This window comes from Colletotrichum godetiae (assembly GCF_030913485.1).
Source record: "Colletotrichum godetiae strain CBS 193.32 chromosome Unknown BDP55scaffold_1, whole genome shotgun sequence".
Classification (NCBI taxonomy): domain Eukaryota; kingdom Fungi; phylum Ascomycota; class Sordariomycetes; order Glomerellales; family Glomerellaceae; genus Colletotrichum; species Colletotrichum godetiae.
This window is the reverse complement of record NW_026851249.1, coordinates 1,179,879-1,197,170: the sequence shown is the minus strand read 5'-3', so window position 1 is coordinate 1,197,170 and position 17,292 is coordinate 1,179,879. Positions and strand designations below refer to the sequence as shown.

Below are 17,292 nucleotides of genomic sequence, written 5' to 3'. Positions count from 1 at the left end.
ATGGTATCGGGTTCGTCAGCAGCGTTTATCTTTCCGAGGCAAGGGAGAGGAAGCTGGGAGGTGAGTGAATGGGTGTTGAAGGACGGATGAGGCACTGAGGGTGGTGCCCCTGTCTCGGTCCGACATCGCGTTTCTTTGAACTTTTCTAAAGGGGGAAACTCACGGCCGTTGATGATCACCCGTAACCTCATGGCATAGCATTGGTGATGGGGTCAGATAGGCAAAAAAGGGTCCCCCGATGCACAATGCGGGATGGAAGCGAGGGCATCACGCAGCGGACTCCGCAGAACAAGTTGCAAGAAAAATCCCAGGATCAAGCAACTCAAAAGCACAACTGGGATTCGAAGCGGTGGGCAAAAAAAATCAAGGAGTGTTCCAAGGCGATCAGTGGTCATCGCAGGAGCGCCTGCGGTGTTGATCAGCCACACCAGCACGACAAGGAACCACTTGATCGGTGATCTTCACTGGCCGATTGGTTGTCAATTCATCATTTTCAGAAGCAGCTTCTTGCTGGCTGACAGGGTCTCTACAGGCCTCATCCCACTTCCTTGTCGTGCTTGTGTGACTGTTTGAGGATGGGTTATGTTGCAGACGAGCTGGAGAAGCAACGCCACACATGCACATACACCCCACCTCCCCTCCCGTCGGTGTAGGTGTGCGTCCAAGGGCCCCGAGATATCAATGTTGGATGACGACGGGTAATTGGCTGCGTGGCCTGCATGCCTCTCCGGCAGGGACGGGATCAGAAATCAGGTGTTCACGACATACTGTTGTAATCGTACGTGTATCCGTAAAGTGCAAGACATCACCACCCGGGGCAACCGGCAACGCGAAAGAAGAAGACGAGGGTTGCTGTGCGTCCGGAGAATATACTCTACCTACGCAAGCGGGATCACAAGAAAAGTGTGTCAAGGCGAAGTGAAGTTCCGGGAGGGCGCGCGCTGCCCCGTCTCTCTCTGTCTACGTATGTCTTGAGAAGTCGAGGTGAGTCGCCAAAATGTCTCTGTTGTCGTCGTCTCGGGTACCGTCAGACGGGTTCCCCTTGTGCTCCTTGCCCCCTTCAAAGTTTACAGGTTCGCCGGGAGAGACATTATCGCGATCAGCATCGAAGATTGCAATTACAAGAAAGATGAAACACACGGCCTCGCGCCTGTGGAACGTATCTGAAGCCGTAGCGTATCCTTTGCGATCTCTTTCAGCCTCCATTCGATTAGAAAGCTCTGACAAGCCATAGCAGACACGTACCTAGTGTAGAAGGCAGATGGAGCGGTAGAACGAGCGTGGAAAAAGATCAGACGTGTTGATGAAATTTGTTATGCTTGTTCAGACGGAACGATGAACGGATGACGTATCGTAACGTCGCCGTCAGCGCCCGTTTGGGAGCGTGCCCTCCGCTGATCCGCCTGAGATCCACGGCCACCTGCTGTAAGAGGTACCCTTTCGTGCCTTTTAAGCCCATAAGAGGGGGGGACTTGGTCATGTATACCTTGTCCTCGTGGACGTGCCCTCGCCGGATACTTCGGTACGTATCGTTAATCATCATTGCCCTGGGTCTGAACTTGGGGAACCAGAAAGAAGCGAGCAAGTTGATACTGCTGCTGCTCCTGCTGGAACCAACGGTAATTAACTTTCCAGAGCCGAGAGGGAAGGACAGGAAGGAGACGGGAGTTTCTTGACCAGGTGAGCCTGGAAAAGCAGCTGCCCAAGGACTTTCAGAGTCACAGGCTGACCAACACAGCCTTGCCAAACCCCCTGTCCCCTGTTCATCTATCTGCCTCAATCGGCTGTCAGCCTGGTCAATTCTTTTCTTCCTTCTCTCTTGTTTCCGTCCCCGTCCCCGGAACTCTCTTTTTGCTGTGAACTAAATTTGGTGATTGCTCCATCGTGTGCTTCGTTTTTTCGAGGTGGGCATTTCCAGAGCCTTCCAAATCCCAAGCAGAAACCACCAAACAACCACAAACGCATTCACCCCGTTTAGGAACGCTAGTCTCGCCTCGTCTCTCGTCCGGGACAATTCAGGACTCCAATTACACACATTCGGCATTCTTCCCTCGTTGCTGTTCCTCCAGGAGGAAGAAGGCCACGCACGACCATCCGCAGCAGGACTTCAGACGGCACATCTGACCGCCGAGAAGTCGGAATTGGAATGACGACTTCCTTTTTGTTCTGTCCACTTGGCTTTCTCTTGGGTGTAATGTAAAAACTTTGCGATACGACAATTCGGTAAGGTCTGAGCAACGAGCTAGGGATGGGAACAGGTAGCGCCACGCAAGCGCAGCCTTGTCCTTGGGATTCGACTCGCGTCCACGGCGGTGAGCAATAGACATTCACGCCGGTCGGGACGGGCGGCGTCCATTCTCACGAGATCTCTCGATCTCTTTCTCCGTCTCTCTGTAAAGCAGGGAAGATCTCTCGTCCTCTCCGTCGTTCTGTCTCTGCTAGAGTTACCGTGTGTCCGGTCTCTCTGGCAGCATCTACAACCTACACAAGCACCTCGGATACGTATACCACCCTCCATTATCTCTCAGCGTGGCATGCGCCTGATCCTCTTAGCCTCTTCCTCCGAGTTGAACCCCTCCCACTCCCGTCATCCATCCATCCCAAAATTCCTCTTCGACATGCGGAACCTGCAAGGCACCCTCTCTCTCATTCCTCAAGAACCCTTCCCCCCACCACCCTGGCAAGAGCTAGTGGCTCAACTCATTAGCGTGTGAGTCCTACTTCCTCGTTCCTCGTTCCTCTTCCCACCCCTGCTCCGTTCACGTCTGTGTAGGCTATCCTCTATTCAGCCTCGATCGTCAGGGACCTTGGTCTCCGCGGCGTGGTGTGCCCAGTCCACTTGTGCGGTGTGCGGCGTGCGTGTACCTGTCTTGTCTCTCTGCAGCGTAGCGTACCCATCCTCGCGTCCGCTCGCTTTTCCTGCCTTGGGGGGGTGTGGATTGTGGTGGTGGTTTGCTTGCCTGCCTGTCGTGCCTGCTTGCCGATTTGCTCATCCCCACGCTTGGCAGGCAGATGTGGTTCCCCATGAAAATCCTGGTTTCGGCCGTCATGGATGATGAAGTTTTATAATAAGACCAATGCCCGCTTTCGTTTCCCAAGCTGTGAAGTGCCCTGTCCCGGATCTCCCTTCAACCACCCGACACCCTTGTCACCATATAACAACCACACTCCTTGAAGATTATCCATTACACGCTTTTGTGGGAAAAAAGAATAAAGTGTGTGGTAACATATCATATATACAGCATCCTACCTTCCAGCCTCACCCTTACCTTTCTTCTTTCTTTGGCAAGCTTCCTTCTCTCACCGTATTTCATCTCCCGGCACATCAAATACCAACAGTCCGGATACACAAGGGAGGAAACAAAGGAACGACTAGGCTTGGGAAATAAAACCAACAACAACTATATATATTGACCACGACAAAAGGTATACGCCAACAGGCCATCTACCATCTCGAAGGAGTTACACTTAGCTCTTACATACACATCATCACGATGCCTTCACCACTATCTATCAAGGGAGCCCGTCACCCGGAAGCTCTCCACACCCGCAAGCCCTCCCTCACCAACTCAGTCTCCAGCAGCGACTCCTCATCAACACAATCAACCCGCTCAACAGCAACCATGCGCCACACAAGAGTCCTTGACTTCGACCCCCTCTCACTACACCCGACCTTCCATGCACCACCAAGGCTCTACGAGAGGCCTTTTATCCACAATTCCCAGTCCATCGAGGACGAGGTCATCAACTCGTACTTCTCTAGCCAGGAGGCAGCGGCAGCTGCCGAAGACAAGGCAAAGGCCTCTTTCGCAGCCGCCATCCCCGACATGCCCGTCCCGCCAGTCGACTCACCACGGACGCCGATCCAACAGCAGGAGAGGTCCCGGGAACATGCCGCCGAGGGCGACGACTACTTCCTCTTCAAGGTTCAGCAGCACATCGCCTCGACGAGACCGCAGCTGCCGCGGTCTCACTGGTCCGAATCCACCGTCAACACCATGGCATCTCAGCACGACGACGACGACGACGACGATGAGGACTCCTCCGAGGATGGCAGCTTCGTCGATGAGGAGAGGCCAGTGAGGGAATCGCAATGGCAAAACTTCTCTATCAAGCGTAGCTTTCCTTCGACTGTACGACGACCGGCAATGAAGTCTCTCGATAGCGTCGAGGACTTTATCAAGCGTGGCGGCTGGAAGAGGCGCGGCATTGTCTTTGAGCAAGAAGCCGCCCGAACTTCCAACACATTGTTCTGAGGAACATCTACCTACTCTACTCATATCATTTTCTTTTACAACGTCTCACCGAAACTCACCATCGACTACTTCATCAAACTTCATCGTCATCATCCACTCTTCAAACATTTCCTATCATCTGTCTAGGGCAGCAAAAACGGCGAGTGACACCTCTGAGGAGGGCGGTTTTAACGGCTTTCACGACAGCGGGCGCATCTTTTGTTGCTTTATTTTTCCTTCAATATCTCTTTTCCAGCGAGCCTCTTGTTTCACGTCTTACTTCTATCTGATATCCCTTTTCTTCCTATCTTGGGCTATTCAGATTGAATCCCTTCCACCAATTTCTTGTGTAAGACTACGGCACTTAAGGTGCACGGAAGGGGGCATTCACATTGACGTCATTTTTCGGGACGCGGTTCATCTTTTTGGGGTATACATAAAAAAAAAGGGGATCCTTTTTTACGCACGCGCACGCACAGGCGAACTGTCAACCAGGCAAGGATGGGAATTAGGCCTGCCTACTACGGCAGGACACCGAGCCTGAAGGGGCAACACGGGGAGGGGTGTGAACTGGTTTAGGCGAGCGGGCTGGTCGACAAAAACACGATACACGCCCCCGATATAGCATCATCTTCATATTGTAATTTTATTCACGAAAGAAAAAAACCTGGCAGGCATATCTTGAATGCGGCTGGGTTCTTCTATTTGGTTCACAACATCACACAATTACTCTGGTACCGATGATCGATAATGTGAAGTAGTGATGCCATGATCGGGCACTTTGCCTTGGAAGTAAAAAAGGGCCTTACACGGACGCATACCCATTGTAAAATCTGATGCGATGCATTTCATGTTTCTGACTTCATCGTCACGGTCGCGCTGTCCAATACTCTACCCCAATATTATTTACCATTGTCGCCGACCCTGTTATGACGATCATATTCCGTCTGAGGTCTCTTGCCGAGTCAATGCCAAGCATCAACCCCCTAGCTGCCCATAGGCAAGAACTACGAAAAAAGAATGACGGAAGAATGAATTCGAACAATTGGGCACCTGACTGATTGATTGACTGGGTTCCGCAGAGACGGGAACTTAGTCAGTGAACCTTTTTACCCGTTCAAACCCCCTGGCTTGCCGGTTGGGCATCTCTAAATCGTCCCATCAACCCTTGCGACAATTCTACCTATCCATACCCGGCACAAAATGACAAAAGAATGTTTCCGCGCTGTTCCTTGCCGTGCCGCTGCAAGGTACCGAAAGAAAAAACACCCACTCCACAAAATTTGCTTGGGGGGGTCAGAACATTTTAGGCTTACAGCTTGAAGCCCGTAAGGCCGCCCTCGAGGAATTTGGGAAAGCCCCCGGATCCGACCGAACTTTGATGGAACACGGAACCCACGGCGGCACGGGCGTGTAGTTTTGTTTAATGACCTTACGGTATCCGTACATGTTACCCATCGTGGGCCTCTTCCTTACACCGACGGGACTTGCGAGTGCAACCCTTTCAAGAAGTTTCTTACCTACCATTCTACCTTACGCACGGGAGACATGGTGCTCTACTGCTGCTAGACCGTCCGCAAACAATGGAAAGACGAGAGACGGGACAGCTAGCCTTGAAGGTTGTTTTTGGGGGCCCAGCACCCCAGCACATAGGCCCGAATCTCTTGTCTATCCCTCGACTTCTCAAGTCTCGAGTCTTTGCCAATCAATGAGCCCAGCGAGCTACCCACCCGGCGCCCGCTCTTAGGGGGAGAGACGGACATGAGCCGAGCCTTTCCCACCGACTGACCGAAGTCTCCCATACGGAGTACTTTTTTGCAAACAAAGAAAACGTGAGCCGGCCAAGCCCGGAGCTTCTCGGGGATGTAGGACTTCTGGACGCTGATTGGACAATTGCCCAATCCACCGCGTACACCTTCAGCTTCATAAGTTTCGCTCTCGCCGTGTGTATTCACTGGGGGTAGGCCATACCAAGATGCCGGACAGGCGTCGATTACGAATCTCTTCGTGCTAGTCCATAACTCCGGACTCTTCATGGTATCTTTGCGAGTGGGGTTTTGTCCGTTTCCCGCGATGGTGGCACGGTCCCAGGCTGGTTGCAGGATGCCATCGAATGTTTCCACGTGGACATACAAACCTCGTGGCGCAGCATTTCTTCTCACTTTCTGCACCTCGTGCTCGCGTTTCGGTTTCTCAGCTCTTTTGAGTTCTCTCACCAGTCACCACCACATGGCTGTGTTGGCTCTTGAATGCGACGCTGCGGAAGTGCTGGGATGGCTGTGCCTGACAGGCACAGAAGCTTAAACACCCAGTGACCCCGCTGCGCTGGCGGCGGCGCGGACAAATAGCTCCAGCTCTCATCCGATAATACCACCTTATGGTGAAGGTGCTTATGAATTTTCGGATTCGACAGCTCATTGATAGTGGAAACCAGAAGCTTGGCATGGCATGGTAGCACTGAAGACTGAAAGGACGAGGTTGAAGCTTCGAGCCTTGGGGGTCTTTGAGAAACAATTTTTGAGTTCAGCGCGACAGGGGCGTAAATTGTTTGTCCAAAGGTAGAAGGGTCAAAGCTTCCCAGAATTAACCTTCTATCACGAGGGGGTGTTGGGTTGGCAAAATAGGCTTGCTGACGAAGCGTTACGACCGTAATTCCCGGAAGACGGCTTTTCGGTCTTTGGAAGTTTGAACTCTACCGGGATGAACATGGAGATCTCGTCCGTGAGACTGACTGTGAGACACCTTTCTCGTGATCGATAGTTTGCTGCCACGCTGACCGGCACAGTGAGGCCGCGCTAGCCAAGGCACCCGCAATGCCGAGCACGCCGTACCCCATCCGTACAGGAAAATCTCTTCGGATCCGGACGACCGTTTGCGCTTGTCAGAAGGTGCATTTGGTGAGATCTCGCGGGAGGTAGCCAATCGATTCGGGAGGAGGATGGGATAGGATGGATGGGAGGCACGGTCGTTTCCCGTAGTGGATGCTCACGATTCTTCAGCTGGAGTCGTAGGAGTGGTTCACGCCTAGGCTCTAGCGGGGGTTGGTTCTGTCGTTAGAATTGGTGACTTGAGAGGCACTTGCGATGCTAGCTCGTGTGTACGAGTCGTGCGTGAATGGACTCACTCTCGTGGACCTTAGCGGTGTGTGTGATTGTGTGGGCGATGATCTTCATCCTCTGGGTCCAATGGATCATTGGATACGGATAGCTACCAGAGCCTTGGAAACCAACAAAAAGCTGACAGCTCCAGTGTGGATGGATGACTGACTTCATCTCGCTCCAGCACGCCGTGGGGCCCGCTCGGGCTGCTGGGTACGGTGCACTACAGATGCACACCGGACAATGGTAGTGTAAATGTGATGGGCGGATGACATCGCGGGAAACTTCAAGCGGGTGTGTTCATGAGTCGCGACAGCTTCTAGAGAACAGGGGGCCCGTGCTTGGAGGACCGTTGCTGACGCATCACATTTCCATCAACACGGCACATCACTGCCGTGTCCACGTCAGGGTTTCTTGGGCTGCTGCTGGGCATTGATGAGATGAACATCACCACTCTTGCCGCTTCATGGTGGGCGAGGTGTCGAGGCCGAAAACTTGGAATTTACAATGACTGCCGAGTAGAGGATAGGTCATAATACTATCCTCGAAATACGGATATAGCAACAAGAAAAGGAGATGAGACAGAGACCCTACAACCTACAAGCATGCATGTGAGGCTGAGTTACCAGACATGCAGGTACCCGTGGGCTCGTGCTGTGTGATTTGGCGCCCCTTGCTTGAACTGTGGCAAATTGGAGAGTCTCGCGGATGCGACACGCACCGGAGCCTCAAAAAGAAAGCAGTAGTTCTATCCCAGGGACATGGAACTTGGAAGGAAAGGTCCTCGGGGACACTGCAAGGGAGGGCTATAGCCTATGGCTCTGATTGCAGAATGAGGCTTGTTGGCCCGGGAAGGATATTGACAGGGGCTACGAATTGGGACAATGATGAGAGATTGGGGGCGCGGTTATTATCAGAACCGAACTATCGGTTTTCACCGATGCAGTCAGCTTGCTTCGTCTGATGTGAATTCTCACTCCACGGCACGTGTGAATGACTGCTAGACCAGGGGATGACGGGTCATTGGGCCCAGAATCTAGGAACAAGGGATGACAGCGACGGATGGGAAGAAGGTGGGAATACGGAGTTATGATGGAAACGTTGGGAGCCTCTAAATCCGCCTAGTAGCGTGAGTTGGCCAAACAATTGGCCCTTTGGGAGGAGACAATTGGAACTGCCGCGGAGCGCGACGTAAATTCCACAAAATTCGCTCCGTTGCCCAGGGATCGCAATGTCCGACCCAACCAAACTGCTCCAGTAATTAAGCTACATTTTCCAATTCGCGTGCCATTCGCCATCCACGCGGCTACAGCCAATGGTTTCGGTGAAGAGATTTCTCGTCTGGTTACCTGTGGTCTACGAATACAGTTCGCACTTCACAGTCCACCTCGTCAGCCCAGCCCTGGCGCGAGGTCCGTGGTGGCCTCTTTTTGCTGTTCATCTCATACTTGTTCACTAATCCCCACGACGACAACGACAACCTCGGGAGGGATCACACCTTGGTCAGTGACCCATCATCTTTTCTTTCCCGCCGCCTCACTAGTTCACATGGTGGGTACTCTCGTCTTCCTACTCAAAGTTGGGCGGCTATTTCTGGGCGGGATTTGGACAGGGCGAAAAGAGAGTTTTCTGCGTTGTTTTACGAAAAGAAACGAGGGATACGATGGGCAGAAGACAATGGCATCTGCCCTTTTCTGCCGACAAAACATCGCTCCCCGCCAGCGTCCGCCTCGTGATGATGGATGCTGAGCCTGGTGGGCTTTTCATTGCCTCTGCCTAGCACTCCAATAACATAGAACAGCCGGTCTAGCCGCGCCAGCCTGTTATTCCCCAAAGACGTTTCGGCTTTTGAGGAGCAAGTGCTGTCCCGCGATGGAGACTGGTCAATGCTCTCACACCCTCACGACGCAAGCGTGACGGCGGCTCCTGGGGCGTTGTCATAGCACCCGCGCCGTTATGAAGGCCGCCTCCGTGGGCGTGTGGGCTTTCCTTCGCAGTCACGAGTGGCGATGTGGATGTGGGATGCTGATCGTGATATCGGCGTCGCCTCATTGATCTGGTAAAGACACTCAGACTCACTGCACTCACGGGGTCTCGGGCAGAAAATATTTTCCAAGGAAATTCTGGAGAAGCCTCGTTTCCATGTGAGAGATGGCATTGGGCGCGTGGTCACCATCATCATCATCGAATCCACGATGGGTTCTGCAAAACAGCTAAACCAAGCGGGCTAGCTGAGCAAGGCTGACTGGCTAGGTGCCTCACGTCAGGGCAAGCCTCGATATATCGGCGCTCAGCTTCCGCCCCTGCATAAGCTCCGCCATCACCTTGCCCGTCCCGAGACTCAGACTGATACCCCAGGGCCCATGCCCGGCCGCAAGAAACACCCCGCCCTCGGCGCCGGTGCGCGTCGCGATGCCCCCGAGCTGGTCATCCGGGATCCGGGTCAGGATGGGAGCGCCTGAGTCCGTGACCGGGCGGAAACATAGACCCTCCCGGACGACTTCCAAGTTCGTTTCGCTGTCGTTGCTGTTCATGATGATGCGTGCCGCTGTGCTTTTGAGTTTGGCGATGGCTTCGGCGGAGATGGGTGCTTGGCCTGGTAGAGGTGGGAGAGGGATGGACTGTGAGTTCAGGCCCGCGATGTAGACGTTGCCTCCGACCCGCGAGAATAGCTCCGGTGAGAAGCCGGCTCCGTCGGTGCTGAAGATGGCGTGGCAGGCTGTCGTTGTCTTTTGGTTATCATCACTTGAGTCTGAGGGGGTGGGCTTGGGCTTCAAGACGAGCGAGTGTCCCGCGAGGCTGGAGATGGGCAGCTCTAGTGATGTCCCGGGAAACAGCTGGGGGAAGACGCGAGGCGACCAGGCCCCGGCTGCGATGACGAGGCGAGTACAGGGAACGTCTGTCTCTGTAGACGACGTCGTTTCTCCTATGCGGACAGATGAGAGTTCGTCACGGAGGTCGGTGTGGATGGAGAGGACTGTGGCTGGGTGGTGGACGTGGACGCCGGCGGATTTACACTCTTGCAGAAGGAATTGGCACATGCGGAGGGGATCCCTGGTGGTTGGAGTCAGATTCCGTGCTCAGACAGCATGTTGGACCAGCTTGATGGAGAGAGAGGAAGAGAGGGTGTGTACATCATATATGTGCATGAGTGCATGAGGCTGGACTGGAGACGCACACTTGGCCCGTGGTTTCTGGATCCCCGATGATCTGCACGTCATCCCCATGCTCCCTCCTCAGCCATGGTGGCCCATTGCTCGGAGTTTCGACGGCTTCGACAACCTCTGCTCTGCTCCCGCCGTCCTGCAACCAGTCGGCGTCCTTCTTGCCCTTCTTTACTGGTGCTGCTGCGTGGCTAAAGGTCGTACTCGAAGACCAACCCCATTTCTCCCTGCCGCCATGCTTCTCGGCGAGCTTCTTGTGCTCGTCAAAGCTCAGCGCTCCGAGGGAGGCCGAGGCGGGGGAAAACCAATCTCTTGCGAGGAAACCACCTGCGTACCCTGACGCGGAGGCGAAGAGCTCTGGTGAAGGGTCGACGAGGTGGATTGTTGAGCCTGGTTGGTGGTCTGCGAGGTAGTATGCGATTGACAGGCCAATGATGCCAGATCCTAGTATCACTGTTGAGCTCATTGTCGCAGTAGCAGAGAAGAGACAGCGCTTGTGAACCGTTGAAAGGAAGCCTAAAGCTCGAAGCTTGAAGCTCGAATCTCGAACAATGACGTATGTCATGGGAGCTCGAGCTCAAGCAGACCGGAGCTCTCGACCCCGCCAAACTGATAAGATAAGGACACTCGATGCTCCAGGCCCCGCTCCACTGCACAACGCAGGACAGAAACAGCAAGACCGCTCCGCTGCTTCGGAATGGCGCAAGCCTCCCAGTCCGTCTTCGCGTTGCAGAGTCTTTTCTTTATTTTATCTTGTCTAGCTTGTTGCTCTCCTTCAGCTGATCCTAACCCGTGAAACAACTTTGATAAAGCCCCCAAGCTTAACGTCGCATCTCTCGCAGAGCAAATCATCGCACAGCATGGCCTCAAAGGTGATTATCGTCACCGGCGCCAGCCGAGGCATTGGCCTCGCCATCGCCCAGCACCTCATCAAGGAATCCCATAAAGTTGTCTTGGCGGCGAGATCCAAGGATCAGTTGGAGGCTCTGAAGGCTGCTCATCCTGGGCAGGTTGAGTACGTTGCTGGGGACTTGGGGGATCTGAAGGTAGGACTGGAAGATGACTCTATCGAAGGTATCAGACCTAACAATACATGCAGACCATCCCCAAAATTGCCGAGGCAGCAGTCAAGGCCTTTGGAAAAATCGACGGACTTGTCATCAACCACGGCGTACTGGAGCCCGTCACCCGACTAGCAGACTCTACAATCGAGGAATGGAAAAAGGCATACGACGTCAACGTCTTTAGTGGGCTCGCATTGGTGAGTGAAAACTCTGATTTATTCATCTACTCTTTCTAATCTTGATCATCCAAGGTCCAAGCCTCTCTGCCTGAGCTGCGCAAGTCCAAGGGCTGCGTCCTCTGGGTGTCCTCTGGCGCGGCCACTGGCGCATACACCGCATGGGGAGCCTACGGTACATCCAAGGCCGCCATGAACCACCTCTCTGCGCACTTGGCAGTGGAGGAGCCTGACATCACCAGCATCGCCATGAGCCCTGGCCGTGTCGACACTGCCATGCAAAAGGTCATCCGTGACACGGGCGCCGGGCACATGGCCGACAAGGACCACACCTCCTTCGTGTCTGCTTTTGACAAGGGAGAGCTGTTCAAGCCTGAGCAGCCTGGCAACGTCATGGCGCGGTTTGTCGTCGAGCCTCAGCACGACCTCTCGGGCAAGTACTTCAAGTGGCAAGCCGGAGAGCTTTCGGCGTATCATGACACAGAGTAGGATAGTTCACTAGAAATTGGCTGTTAGCAACTATTTTACCCTTGAAGTGTAAATAGAAAATCGTTGATAACAAGATGCCTCAGATGAAAGATGAAAAGCTCATATTTGATTCCACATAGTTTATTCAGGATTAGCATGGAATATGTGTCATCATCACTGGCAAGCCTTCGCAGGCGACGTTGAAAGAAAAAATTTCGCATTTGCGGCTTACCTTGAGCTAGAAATCTGTTGGCGTGGATCGGTGAGCAAAAATCGCCGCGTCCCAACACAATGACAAGCTCAATCAGGCACCCAGCTTCTCCAACCAATCCAGGGAGGTGTGAATCAGGCGCCCAGTATCGAGTTGTCCATCGTCGCTGGCGCATGCGTGTGAATAGCAGGGCATCGATTGAGATGGCGGCATGTGCATATTCTGTGTCTGGGAATCTTGTTAGCAACGCGATCCAAGACTAGAACTGCAGCAAAAACAAAAGATTCATGGTGATAGATCAGATAATATCCGTTTGGCAGGAAGGTCATTCACCACTATGAGGGGAGTTATTCCTCGTAAGTTTGGGGCGACAACAAGGTTCATCATATCGAAATGGAGGGTAAAGTAGAGGAAAGACCTACCAAGTTCAATCCCAGCAAGCAGCAGAGCCGCCAGCTGCCCTGACATAGGAGCGCATGGCTTTTTCCTGAGCTCTGCTGTTTGCTGATGCGAAAAAGAAGAAGAGGCTGAACCATTGTGGAATATTTCGTCTTTTAAGGCTAAGAAAAATTTGGAGTGATTGGGGAGTGTTGGCCCGTGCGGTGCGGAATCACGGAGACATCTTTCGCCGGCGCGCGTACTTTACCGCTGGCTCTGAATGGAATTTCACTGTGGAAAGTGCGCCCCACCACGGGCGGGACCAGGCAGTGACTGAGCCTTCACTCTGTGTCTCAGTGGCCCCTGCTTTCTGAAGGCGCGCGGGGGGTTCAAATGCACTCGATGTCCCGCATCCCAAGGAGCATAAAAGACCCCACCAAACACACGGTCGGAGACTGAGCGAGCCAGACCTACAAACCTGTCGGAGATAGCCTAATCAATTTGCATGTCCACCCCGCCACCGCGTCCTCTTCACCACCCAGCTACCAATTTCCGTATAAGTCAACGGTCAAGAACCACAAGAATCTTTTCTACATTTTCGCATTACTATCAAGGCAAACACCACAATACTTGCTGAAAAGTCCACGATATCGACCACGCTCTCCAATCTTGCCCACATTCCCAGTCTCATCGACGCTCTCGTCTCACACTACAAACATGTCTGACCACGATATTGCGGGTAAGTCTAGATCGATCTTTCCTTCAGCGTCCAAGCGTTCTCCACGGGACTTCCTGTTCGCTCTGCCGTTGTGCCTGCCTGGTGTTCACAATTGGACATCACAAGCGACTTGTGCCTGCCCTGCAAGCTTGGCCAAATCCTGGTGACGGTCTTGATGTAAAAGATGTCGCATGCCGCAGCTTGCTTTGCATTATGTGACATTCTCATTACACCTCGCAGGCAACATGCTGTTCAAAACGCACGGCGAATAGAAGCCTCTGGGTATCTTTCGGTGTACAGTCAGCCTGATTCTCGAACTTGAAATGCTGACATGACCTTACTAGGCAACGATGACCTGTCCTTGCCCAAGGGTATGTAACGCCACCCCCAATAGATGCCTCTCCCATGGCACATCTCTGATTACCCTTTTCTCAAGAGTTCTCAAGCTAATACGCTACACAGCCACCGTCCAAAAGATCGTCACCGAGATTCTGCCGCCCTCAGCTGGCGTTGCCTTTGCCAAAGAGGCTCGTGACCTGCTTATTGAATGCTGCGTCGAGTTCATCACCCTCATCTCCTCGGAAGCCAACGAGATCTCAGAGAAGGAGGCAAAGAAGACCATCGCATGCGACCACATCACCAAGGCCCTTGAGCAACTGGGTTTCGCAGACTACGTCCCGGCCGTACTAGAAGCCGCGGCAGAGCACAAAGAAGTGCAAAAGGTATGCCAAACGCCCCAATGTGACCTGTATGATGGGAAATTTGATAGCTGACACCTGTATAGGGACGTGAGAAGAAGGCAAACAAGTTCCAAAACAGCCAGATACCCCTCGAGGAGCTGGAGAGGATGCAGAGAGAGGCGTTTGAAGATGCCGCCAACCGCCACGCTTAGGCTACGTGTGCATAAGGAAAAGAATAGGCGTTGACTGCGTTTGATTCCGCATTGTTTTGGGGTTTGGCGTTCAGGGTACATTGGGACAAAGAGATGATGATTCTTACAACGCTGACGAATGCATGAATCCGGCTCACGAGCCGTGGTGGGGTTGGCTTTGATGAAAACGACCGTTCGGCACATGGTTATCGAGTAGTCTCATCGGCACAACAATACAAAACTCATGTTGATTGGGTCCAGCACTTTCATTCGTTTCGTTTGCTTCTGTTAAACGTCTCCCATCTATATGAGTATATATGATCGACCTATATATATCGAATTCGTTAACATCCCTCATGATCAACCTCCCAGAAACCAATAACGCCAGAGTTCCCGTATGTATTCCCATGGAAACGCAATTCCTATGCCGCATATATCCCATCCAACGTCGTATCTACCACAGTCGTCGCTGGTAGTAAACCCTCTCTTCGCTTTCCGACAAACGCCTCAGCTCCTCCTTGATTAGCCGCCGCCTCTCGGCCCGGCTAATAGGCTTCTGGTTCGACGCTTCGGGGTCCGGGTTCGCCTGGTCCTTGACGTTCCACCCGTTGATATTCCTCTCCCTCTCGTTCATCTTCTCCAGATCTTCCCTGCTGACCCCGCCCTTGTCCTCCTTTTCCGGCGGGCCCGTCATCTTTTGCCACATGTCGGACGTCCATCCCGCGGACTTTTGTCCAGCCTTTTGCTTCTTCGTCTGTTGCTGCTGCTGCTGCTTCTGTTGTTGCTTCTCGGGTACCGTAGGGTTCACCTCGATGATGATCTGCTCCTGCTTCCCGTTCGCACCGTAAAGCGGCACATTCTGTTTGTTGCCTGCTGCGTCCTTTAGGTGTTCGGGAACGTAGTACGACGCCTTTGGGGAGGGTCGCGATTCGGGCTTGATGGCTTCGCGCAGCTGGCTCAGGGTGCGCTGTTGGATTACGTAGCCGCTAAGGAAGAGGGCCGCAGTACATGAGACGACTGTTAATTACAAGGAAAATGCGTTTGTACGCAAACGCGGCTGCTCGCCGCCTCGCGCGCAGGAACGCATGCTGATATTAGCCGTTTGTCATGATTGACTTGGGGAAGCGGGACTGGAATGCGGGAACGGGGGAGGGCGGGTGTTACCGATGGCTGAGGAGATGAGAACGGAGACTTGGGAGGAGGTGAGGAGCACCATGGCAACTGGAATTTTATGACAGAAAAACGGCTATTGTTGGATTTCAGGAGCTTGGAGAAGATTTGGGTCAATGACTTGAATGATTTTTTGGATGATTTAGAGATTTGTTGATGGGCGTCGGCTTTTCACACCTTTGCCAGCGTCGCAGTCGTTAGAGATGCGCGGCGTGAGCGTGAACTTGGAAGTGGGCTGTTTACTTGGTTCGCACGGCAACAATCGATAAGCACAGTTCAATTCCGCCAAACCTCCCAACTTTTCTACCTTAACCTGCGTCACTCGCGAAAGCTCCCGTCGCATCACTGCCCACCCCACTACCCGAAGAGCTACCCTTCGACGAAACGCGACTAATCCCCCAGCCATTGAAGCCAAGCCATCATTGAAGCTTCCCGCATCAAGATCAATTCGCAAAACAGTCAGGCCGAATCTCAACGACAACCCTCCCACTCCTCCCACCCGAAACCAGACAAATCGAAAAGATGAGCAAACCCGACCTCGTCTACGCCGACGAGCGGCGCTTCCTCGACGAACGCGGCTCCTCAGCTTCCCTAGCCCCCAATGGCGAGAACCCAGCCACAATCATGGAAAAGGCCGTTCGCGAGCGCATCATCGACTCCTACTTTTACAAAGAGCAGTGCTTCGCCGTCAATGAAGCCGACATTGTCGACCGCGTCGTCGAGCACGTCACATTTATAGGCGGCACTTCGGGCGTCACGCAGAAGCCCACGCCATTCTTGTGTCTCGCGTTCAAGCTGCTGCAGCTCGCGCCGTCGGACGAGGTGCTGGAGACGTATTTGGGGTTTGGCGGGGAGAAGTTCAAGTACCTGCGCGCGCTGGCGTGTTTCTATGTGCGCATGACGAGGAAGGCCAAGGATGTGTATTTGTTTCTGGAGCCGTTTTTGGAGGATCGGAGGAAGTTGAGGAGGAAGGGACGGCAGGGGACGAGTTTGACGTTTATGGATGATTTTGTGGATGATTTGTTGACCAAGACGAGGGTGTGTGCGACGAGTTTTAGGGAGTTGCCCAAGAGGGTTGACCTGGTGGATTTGGGCGAGCTTGAGGAGAGGATCAGCCCCTTGGGTGATATTGACGAGCTTCTGGATGACGATGAGGAGAATGAGGGGGAGAATGCGGGAGCGAATGGCGCGGACGAGTCGGAAGGAGAGGTGGCGGAGGATAGGAGCGGTGTTGGGGAGCCAATGGATGTGGAAAGATCGAGGTCAAGATCGAGGTCTAGGAGCAGAGATCGGTCTCCTTGAGTGTATGGCGATAGCAAAAGATGATACCCAATCTCTTGCTCCTACCGAGCAGAGTACACAATAGACAAAAGCATGATTTGGATGCATAGAGCAGGTGGGCTTTGGTGCTTGAGGAATCTCCAGCTTGTACATCATACAAAAATAACCAAGCATCCAAAGGTCCAAAAGGCAAAAGAGTTCACCTCCCGGTACTGAACTGGGGACTACATCTCTGGTGCTCAAGCTGAGATTCGAACTCGGGTATGCGCTGAGCCTATCGTCGAGTAGGCTGGTTGGCGTGAATAATTGATGACCATTAACCATTCCACTACCACGCCACAGCTTGACCTGACCCTCGACCTAGAGGGCGCATGCTGTGCTGGTGACGAGAATGGAATTAACCTGACCTATAGAGCCTTCTCTCGTGGCGTCGAGGATCAGATGAAAGGGTGGGCGGA

The 17,292-nt window shown here is 53.3% G+C and overlaps 6 protein-coding genes across 6 annotated transcripts; 4 read left to right on the top strand and 2 right to left on the bottom strand.

Moving 5' to 3' along the window:
• Positions 1-3,494: 3,494 nt before the first annotated feature.
• On the top strand, positions 3,495-4,256 carry BDP55DRAFT_722439 (uncharacterized protein; the record flags this gene model as incomplete). Its single annotated transcript, XM_060578610.1, has 1 exon — positions 3,495-4,256. The coding sequence occupies one exon, from the start codon at positions 3,495-3,497 to the stop codon at positions 4,254-4,256; it is 762 nt and encodes a 253-aa protein (XP_060436956.1).
• Positions 4,257-9,591: 5,335 nt separating this feature from the next.
• BDP55DRAFT_689082 (FAD dependent oxidoreductase) lies at positions 9,592-10,963 on the bottom strand (the record flags this gene model as incomplete). The annotated part of the gene is made up of 2 exons (XM_060576699.1): positions 9,592-10,387; positions 10,512-10,963. 2 exons carry the CDS (start codon positions 10,961-10,963, stop codon positions 9,592-9,594), a joined length of 1,248 nt encoding a protein of 415 aa, XP_060436955.1.
• A 169-nt stretch (positions 10,964-11,132) lies between these two features.
• On the top strand, positions 11,133-12,244 carry BDP55DRAFT_12034 (short-chain dehydrogenase). Its single transcript, XM_060565448.1, has 3 exons — positions 11,133-11,543; positions 11,597-11,758; positions 11,813-12,244. The coding sequence occupies exons 1-3, from the start codon at positions 11,358-11,360 to the stop codon at positions 12,224-12,226; spliced, it is 762 nt and encodes a 253-aa protein (XP_060436954.1). The 5' UTR covers positions 11,133-11,357; the 3' UTR covers positions 12,227-12,244.
• A 1,267-nt stretch (positions 12,245-13,511) lies between these two features.
• Positions 13,512-14,404, top strand: BDP55DRAFT_625442 (TATA-binding protein-associated phosphoprotein; the record flags this gene model as incomplete). Its single annotated transcript, XM_060571474.1, has 4 exons — positions 13,512-13,533; positions 13,857-13,883; positions 13,975-14,234; positions 14,297-14,404. The coding sequence occupies 4 exons, from the start codon at positions 13,512-13,514 to the stop codon at positions 14,402-14,404; spliced, it is 417 nt and encodes a 138-aa protein (XP_060436953.1).
• Positions 14,405-14,561: 157 nt separating this feature from the next.
• On the bottom strand, positions 14,562-15,828 carry BDP55DRAFT_11876 (uncharacterized protein). The gene is made up of 2 exons (XM_060565436.1): positions 15,548-15,828; positions 14,562-15,400 (listed from the first exon to the last, which is right to left on the bottom strand). The coding sequence occupies exons 1-2, from the start codon at positions 15,597-15,599 to the stop codon at positions 14,838-14,840; spliced, it is 615 nt and encodes a 204-aa protein (XP_060436952.1). The 5' UTR covers positions 15,600-15,828; the 3' UTR covers positions 14,562-14,837.
• A 53-nt stretch (positions 15,829-15,881) lies between these two features.
• Positions 15,882-17,061, top strand: BDP55DRAFT_640751 (PRP38 family protein). The gene has a single exon (XM_060573364.1). It carries the CDS (start codon positions 16,076-16,078, stop codon positions 16,853-16,855), a length of 780 nt encoding a protein of 259 aa, XP_060436951.1. The 5' UTR covers positions 15,882-16,075; the 3' UTR covers positions 16,856-17,061.
• The last annotated feature ends 231 nt before the right edge of the window (positions 17,062-17,292 follow it).